This window comes from Mesocricetus auratus, unplaced genomic scaffold (assembly GCF_017639785.1).
Source record: "Mesocricetus auratus isolate SY011 unplaced genomic scaffold, BCM_Maur_2.0 Super-Scaffold_100010, whole genome shotgun sequence".
Taxonomy (NCBI): Eukaryota; Metazoa; Chordata; class Mammalia; order Rodentia; family Cricetidae; genus Mesocricetus; species Mesocricetus auratus.
Window position 1 is genome coordinate 67,254,561 of NW_024429194.1, and position 8,425 is coordinate 67,262,985.

At 43.7% G+C, this 8,425-nt stretch overlaps 1 protein-coding gene across 1 annotated transcript; it reads left to right on the plus strand.

The window, feature by feature from the left end:
- The first annotated feature begins 4,592 nt into the window (after positions 1 to 4,592).
- LOC101832693 (olfactory receptor 8S1-like) lies at positions 4,593 to 5,510 on the plus strand. Its single transcript, XM_005066908.1, has one exon. The coding sequence runs from the start codon at positions 4,593 to 4,595 to the stop codon at positions 5,508 to 5,510; it is 918 nt and encodes a 305-aa protein (XP_005066965.1).
- The last annotated feature ends 2,915 nt before the right edge of the window (positions 5,511 to 8,425 follow it).

The window sequence follows — 8,425 nt, forward strand, 5'->3', positions numbered from 1 at the left end:
ACAAACTCTTCCATCTATAAATTCCTTTTGGCATTGGTGCTGACCACAGCAACAGAAAAGGAACTAATACACAGTGCTAACTGCTTCCAGAGAATTCTGTCTTTAGGCGTTATTGTATAACTGTCCTTTCTTTATATCGCCAACTCTCTGGTAATGACACAGAGACTTTTACTAATTATGAAAGCTTGGCCTCGGCTTAGGCTTGTTCCAAACTAGTTCTTAAAAGTTAAATTAACCCATTCACATTAATCTGCATTCTTCCACTCTCCCACGTGGCTCATCAGCTCTCCTCAGGAATGCATGTCTGACCTTCCTCCGTGTCTGGCTGCAAATCTCCTGTGCCCCTTTCCCAGAGTCCCCATCTCTCCCCCCAGAAGCTCTGCCTATCCTCTCCTGCCTAGCTGTTGGCTGTTCAGCTCTTTATTAAACCAATCAGAAGGCACCTTAGGCAGGTGAGGAAGGATGGAGACACAGTGTGCAAAAATGTTACTCCAGCATTATTGTGAGAAATCCTCACAAGATCAGTAGGGGGCACCTCCTGGGGGGATTGGTACAGAAGTCATCCAGACACAAGTTCTCACCACAAAGGAAGTTTATTACCTTAGAGGGACAAGCGGGGGGGGCTGCTCTGGATCAGGCAAAGGCAGCAGGCAGTGTCTCTGCAGAAGTGGTTTACAATGAGAGAAAGGGGAGTCTGTGCTATGAAGGGTTGATAAGTTCTGATTGGACAGGCAGTCAATGTAGACAGTGAACTTTGATTGCCGGGCCTTGGTGTTTAGTCTCAGGAATGAGTCAGTGGACACATGAGGGAACAGGCCTTGGGGGCTAGCTTTAGGAATGTAATCTAATGGTTTTAGCAAGGGAGAGGGAAAGGAAGGTGGACAGAACCCGAGGGTGCCAGGTTTCCCATGTTTGGGCCTGTTAGGGAGCAGCCCTTCGAGGTCTGCGGTGACAAGCCACATGGGAAAAGTCTTTACAATGCCACAAAACATACAAAGGGAACTCTCTAAAGTTCTCAGTCTGATGTAGAAGTTAATTCATTACCAGAAGCGGTATTGTAGAGAAAATGGAGTTCTTATCAGCTCACGTTTCACAATGTGTACTTTTGGTACATGTGTTCTGTCCACCCCTCAATTTTTTTTTGAGTTACATCTGTTGTCTCCTTTTCTATAACATCAAAACCCTCGTTGATACTTTTCTTGGTGAGTACCTTTCTGACTGAAGGCAAGCACTCACTGAGGAAGAAAAAGGAGTGACCTTTGTCCGAACCCATTTCTCTATGTAAACATGTCTAAAATACTCAATAGATCTGGGTCTGGGTCAGTGTTTACCCACAGCCATTCATTATCTTTAGAAATAAAACCTATTTAAGCATCCGGATGAAGTCACCACATAGGAGAAATCCTATTGGTGCCTTCATAGCATCTTGAAGCTTGATTCCTACATGGCCACTGTTATAGGTGCCATCCAGTTTCTCAGAGCAGCAGTGGTTCAGGACACAGAGATCAGCCTCACCTCACGCCTCAGAGGCAGGAGCCAGAGGGAGGACAGGGATAGGAGTGCTCAATCTGACTAACAACCCGTGATCCCCATAGCTTCAAATCCACTGACTTCAAATTCTGGCTGCCCTCAGCTGGCCAGAGCCCATATGCAGCTGCTGTTCCCCCTCCTCAACCTGTAGCCTTAATGCCATTTGCAAAGTTCCTTTCCCATAGTAGGTCCTTTTCCTGCATGTTTGTAGGTTTCAGAGATTAAGGCGTAGCCATCTCTTGGGTGGGCATTGCCCTACTGGCTGCAGAAACTGCATCTTGACTTTAGTATTGTGGATATAGAGAGGGAGGTTAGGAATGGTATAAAGAAACCTTCCAGCTCAAAATGTCTCAGTTTTGACAAATAATCTGAAGCAAACACAGCAGGTTTACAATGAGTGAAAGTGCCCATATTTGATCCCATAGAATGCAGTATTGGAAGTCAAGTCAGAAAACATTTTAAAAAGTAGTGAGAGAATATAACAGGAGAATTAACTCCAGAGAAAGTGACATTAAACTACCAAACTGACTTCTTAAGAGAAATGTCAGTCAATCAAGGAAATAATAGGATGATACCTTTGAAATATATTTTTTAAAGTTACCCATTAGGACAGGCATGGTGGCACACAGTACTTGGAAGGCAGAGGCAGATGAATCTCTGAGTCCCAGTTCAGCCAGGGCTACATAGTGCAACCTGGTCTAAATTATTCATTAGGAGTTTGTGTCCATTGATCATTACACATCATGCACACATGTAATCACATAAGATTACTGCATGATAACCCATAAATATGGATGATTAAAATGGTAAAAAACTGCAAGAACAGACTCATATAGAGACTTAAATCATGGAGGTGAACATCATAAGAAGTCTTTCATGAAACAGAACCTTGAAGAGGCTTTTTCAAGAAGAGAGATGCTTATGGGGTGGGGAGAGTTGTTCCCCTCATGCCCAACTCCTGGTTCCTTAGAACCTCCAGCTGTGTGGAGTTGGTGTCAGTGTCATCCGCTATAATCTTTGTTTAGCTACTGAGCTTTTCAATTCTGGATGCAGATGAGTTGAGTAAAAAAGTGAGTATACTGATAAATGCAAATTATCACCAGCTACATAATAATTATGTTATATAATATTTACATGTATTATATAGTATTAGTACAGTATTATTTACATGTATTATATATAGTATTAATTATATATAGCATTAGGAACATGGTTTAAAATAAGCTGTGAATTGCTTAACCTCAGTGAGAATTCCCAGGGTAATCACTTAGTAACCATTTTAGCCAAACAGTACAAATCGCCTCAGGAGGCACTTTCTAGCAACCAGGAGACCAGGCTGTCCCCCTGGGCTTCAGGTCATTGCTTGTCTGTCTCATTGGCCACCTTAGCACAGTGGCTCTTCTTAGTGGCTAGACCTGAGCCGCCTCATTAGGATGGCACTCTTATCAGTATATTAGTAGCCAGAGAGAGATGATTGTGTGACTGTGCTGGAGGGAGCCTGGAAACTTTGCTGTGGCACTCACTAGCAGCTTGACATTTTAGGGTTTTCCTTTTCTTTGTAGTTAAACCTACAAAGGGGCCATTCATGCTGTCAAAGTTCAGAAAGGCTTATCTGAGGGCTGAGCTCATGTCTTCATGCAGGAAAGATCTTGAATAGAAATGGCAATGTCAGTCCCTGGGATGGGATGGTTCTACAGAGTCCCTTATGCTTTTCTCTGGCATTCAGAGACATGCCAAACTCCTTAGGAAAATGGAAGACATCTTCACAGGGAGGAGATGGAGCACGGTAACGCTTTCTCCTCTGACCCCTTTCTCCTCCCCCTGATGTTTTTCTCTGCTGCTGTTTTTTTCTGACCAGGTACTTTCCCTGCTTCCTAGCCCTTTTATCCACAGTTTGATTCCTCTCTGGTACAGAAAATCACTTCTGTTATGTAAGAAGCTTTGGTTTGTTCCTCAGGATAATTTCTCTTGCTCCTTTAAAGAAAATTAAATATGAGTTGGGGGTGAGGGAAGAAAGCTGGGCAACTCTTCAGCACCTCTCTGTTTTTAGCACCAGCATAAAATCAGCAAACCCTTCCAGAGTAGCTAGGTTTTAGCTTCCCTCTTCACATACGCAGTGATTGAGATCTGCAGGTTCAGGGAGGCTAGTAGGAGAAAGTCATGCATGTACCAGGGGTGAGGCAGATGAGGATGTTGGTGGTAGACTTAGGGAAACCTATGATTCATACGGAACTCCAAACATACGAGGTGCAGTAAGTAGCCATACATGGAACTATCCGTGTGCCTGTTCATTGTAGCTCTGAGGTTTGTGGCAGCTCAGAACATGTACAAAAATTTCCAGTTGACAGACTTTTGTCCATTACCTTTGTGCAAAATCCCTTGTAGGTCCCTACCCAGACCAGAGCTGTCTGCAGGCTGTTCTCCCCGGAGTCATCCATATGCCCATTCACTCAGCAATACATTTTTTTTTACTTAGAGATAATACCTTTTGAGCAACTTTGAGCCATTTACAAAGCTAGATACTTTTGTGTGTCCCCTTCTGAAAAAGGTTGATCCAGGCAGGTCCTTTGGGGAAAAGAGTCACTCAGACTCTAATTGTGACAACCGCCAAGTGTACAGTGGCAACAGTCTGATTTGTTTCCTCTGAAAAGCGGGCCTTGGGATAAGTGAAGTCCCGAGAGTAGTGAAATTGCAGAGCCAGGTTAAAGAAAAGGGATTACTTTAATCTTGTTAATTTCACAAAGCTCTAACCCTCACATCTGGTTCCAGACGGGGCACAATTTTCAAGTAGTCCCACCTGAAAAATGTCCTTGTAAGATTTTCACTCTGGCCTTCGTGTCTGAGGGAGAAGCTTTCCCATCCTTAAGGTGATATCTCTAGAGATGTCGAGGCTCCACGCCAGCGGCCTAAGCAAGTTAATCACTTGATTTTTTTTTTTAGCACTGATTTTTAAGTACGGTGAAACTGACTGAGAAAGAGGGACAGACACGTCCATGTTTGTTAGGCATAAGAAGAGGTACCACCAATGTATTTCTCACGTTTCAAAAGTACTGTTGAGGGCAATGAGGAACCATAGCACCGTGCTGGAGTTCATCCTTCTCGGGCTGTCTGGTGACGCCCAGATTCAGGCTCTGCTCTTTGTGCTCTTCCTGGCGATTTACCTTCTGACCCTCATGGGGAATCTGCTGCTGCTGCTGGTAGTCAAGACTGATTCCCACCTTCACACTCCCATGTACTTCTTCCTGGGACAACTGTCCTTCCTGGACCTCTGCCACTCGTCTGTCACGGTGCCTAAGCTCTTGGAGAACCTCCTGTCTGAGAAGAAGAGCATCTCCGTGGAGGGCTGCCTGGCTCAGGTCTTCTTCGTGTTCGCCACTGGAGGCACCGAGTCCTGCCTCTTGGCAGTGATGGCCTATGATCGCTACGTGGCCATCAGTTCTCCTCTGCTCTACGGTCAAGTGATGCACAGACAGCTGTGTGTAGGGCTGGTGTGGGGCTCCTGGGGTTTGGCTTTTCTGGATGCCCTCATCAATATCCTTGTTGCTCTGAGTTTAGATTTCTGTGAGGCGCAGAACATCCACCACTTCATCTGCGAGCTGCCCTCTCTCTACCCTTTGTCTTGCTCTGATGTGTCTGCAAGCTTCACCACCCTCCTCTGCTCCAGCTTCGTCCACTTCTTCGGGAACTTCCTCTTCATACTCTTCTCATACATCCGCATCTTGCTCACCATCCTGGGCATAAGCTCCGCCTCCGGGAGAAGCAAGGCCTTTTCTACCTGTTCTTCCCACCTCACCGCAGTGAGCTTCTTCTATGGTTCAGGGTTACTCCGCTATCTCATGCCAAATTCAGGATCCATTCAAGAGCTGATCTTCTCTTTGCAGTACAGTATCATCACCCCCATGCTGAACCCCCTCATCTACAGCCTGAAGAACAAGGAGGTGAAGGCGGCTGTGAGAAGAACGCTAAGAAAATATTTTTAGTGTATCAACGGACTAAAACCCAGAATGACGGGGAAGTGGGTAGAACTCTGGGAAACAGTGCCGGGATGCTGAGCGTGCTTGGAGAGCTGCCTTTCTACAGATCCTTGCCTCTTTTCTTAAAGGCGCTTCAACAGGTGGACAGTTACTTTCTTGGGATGATACCAGTTTGGCCACAAGGATAAGACAAACTTGTGAACTACGGCATCTAGTCATTATACACAGTCTGGTTTTCTTCTCAGCCTGTCTTCATCATTCTTCCAGAAACTAAACTCTACTTGTTCATCGTGGTATCTCAAAGTCCTTCCCAACTCCGCCTGGTATTCACTCCTTTGGTCCGGTATGCAGTAGAGAAAAGAACACAGGGCCAATGGAAGATCATTGACTCTCTGAGGAATTTGAAACTCCCGAGGAGAGATTCTAAGATCTGTCTTTTACCAGCAGCCAGCATGTGCAAGAGCCCCTGCTGTCAGATCACTGGAGTTACCCAAGACTTTGTTCTTTAAAGGTCAGATACACAAGCATGAATCTCACATTATGTCTCATGCTAAACCATTCGCATACACCAGCCCATTTAAACCATCACAACTAATGAACTGAGTAAATAGTTAAGCTATCCCTACTCTAAAGAAAACTGTATCAGAGAGGTAAGTGATGGGTTTGGAATTTTGAGCCAAATGGACTTAGACCAAGCCTGTTTTCATTATCATATTGATAAAGGACCCTCCTGCAATCTTGGACTCAATTAATGGATTATAATCATAATGTTTACCACTGTTTTCTATGATTTTAACTGGGGATTAGATTTCTTTTTCATTTTCAAAAAAAAGAATCTAAAAGATACCTGGGTGCCACAATAGACATATACACATAGACATCCTAGGACAGTTGGGATATCTGAAGATGCTTATTGGACCCAGCCACGTGCATAGACTACAGTTAACATGCCTGCTTTAGATTAGTCGCCCAGTGGTCAAACAACCCTATCCATGAGGGGACTGATGATAAGAAATTATTCACATTGCTAGACAAGCAGCTCTGTCATTCAACCTTCATGGTGTCGAAGAGTCACACTGTGATATTATCAATGACTCAGTAGGCAATAGACAGAATCTGATGCACATACCCAGAAGAGAGTGACAGAATGTCAGGAAAGATGCCTTAGATTGTGAAAGGTAATTGTAGGATTAACTGTAAGAGTTTTGAGAGGAATGTAGATTAAATTATTGTGGTCAAAGATTATTTCTTTCTGAAATTGTTAAATTGCTTTTTTTTTGTTTTGACTTATTTACAAGCTGTCAATTGTCCCCTTTCTGTTCATGTTGTATCCCTCGCCAGCAAAGAACATAAGTTCCAACAGAACAAAAGAAAAGAACACATATACACAAACACAAAAGGAGAAGGGAGGGAGAGGAAGATATGGGAAAAGGAGAAGGAGAGGAAGGGAGGGATAGAGAGGGAGGGAGAGAGAGAGGAAGAGGGAGAGAGAGGGGAGGGAGAGGAGAGAGAGAGAGGACAGGGAGAGGAAGGGGAAGAGGAGAAGAGAGAAAGTGAGAGGAAGAGAGGGAGAGGAGAGGGAGGAGAGAAAGGGAGGGAATGAGTAAGAGAGAGGGAGAGGGAAAGGGAGAGACAGGGGGAGAGAGAGACAGAGGAGAGAGAGGAGAGGGAAAGGGAGAAAGAGAAGAAGGAGGAGAGAGAGAGAGAGAGAGAGAGAGAGAGAGAGAGAGAGAGAGAGAGAGAGAGAGAGAGAGAGAATACTACAAAACATCCCCCAGGACATTCTCTTGTATCTTTACCACCATTAAAGAATACTGGAATGGTAAACAAAGAGCTAATTAATGACTGCCAAGAGAAGGGAGACTCGGTCTTCTCCAGGGATGAGCCCTCCTCAGGGTTACCTGATACCAAGTGGTCAGTCATAAAAGCATACACACAAGTCACACACCACTGAAGGAGCCGAGCAGGTTGCATTTACATATTCATTTGTGTGACAATAATATTTAAAGGAAAAGAGGCCATGAGTTTGAGAGGGTGGATGTGAGAGGAGCTGGAGGGAGGAGAGGTGGGAAATGCTGTAAACGCAGCAGACGTAGATGAAATTTAAAAACGTCTTACCTTTCTATTGTCCAGTAAATATATTGTAAGTGTGGATGTTATGGGTCAAGAAGCTGAGAGTCTATTTGTTCTTAGCACACGTACCCCTTCCAAATCATGACTACATGAATATGTCCGATGTACAAATGTCAGTGTCTCCCTGGTCAGCCCCGTTTCAGGTCATGAGCTCAGTAACACTGCAGCCATGGCTGGGCTGTCCCCAGGGCATATGCATTTGCCCTAAGTGGAACACACATGGTCTCTGTTGGCTGCTGCTGCAAGTGTCAAGTAGACTTACCACTTGATTATTTCCAGAATATAATCTGCTGTGGTATTTTGCATATTCTTTTTTATATCTGTTGTTGAACGGTATTCCTAGTTCTTGTGTCTTACTTATAAATAATATTGAATTTTTAAAGTACATTTAATTATTTTGTCTTGAAGGGGAAGAATTTTTATGTAAGTTTTTAACATCTCATTTTTAAATTAATCTAATGGCTAGACCTTTAGAATTGTTTTCTTGCACTTGAGACTGATTAGAAAGTTGCTCATGCTGTAGCATCATAGATAATGGCTTTGCTTTATTTTTGGATGAACACCTTGTCAGGAGAATTCTTTTTTAATCAGTTTGTTAAGAACTGGGAGGAGACTTTATCAAATGTTTTCTGCTTCTACTGAGATCAAGGACTATTTGTCTTTTTTGCATGCTGTGTAGAGGAGACACACATGAAGTATGTGCTCAATAAAATAAATTCATTGAAATGATCATATGAGTTCTTTACTTATGAACAATAAATTATATGGCGTGAGCTCTGTTGTTCCGT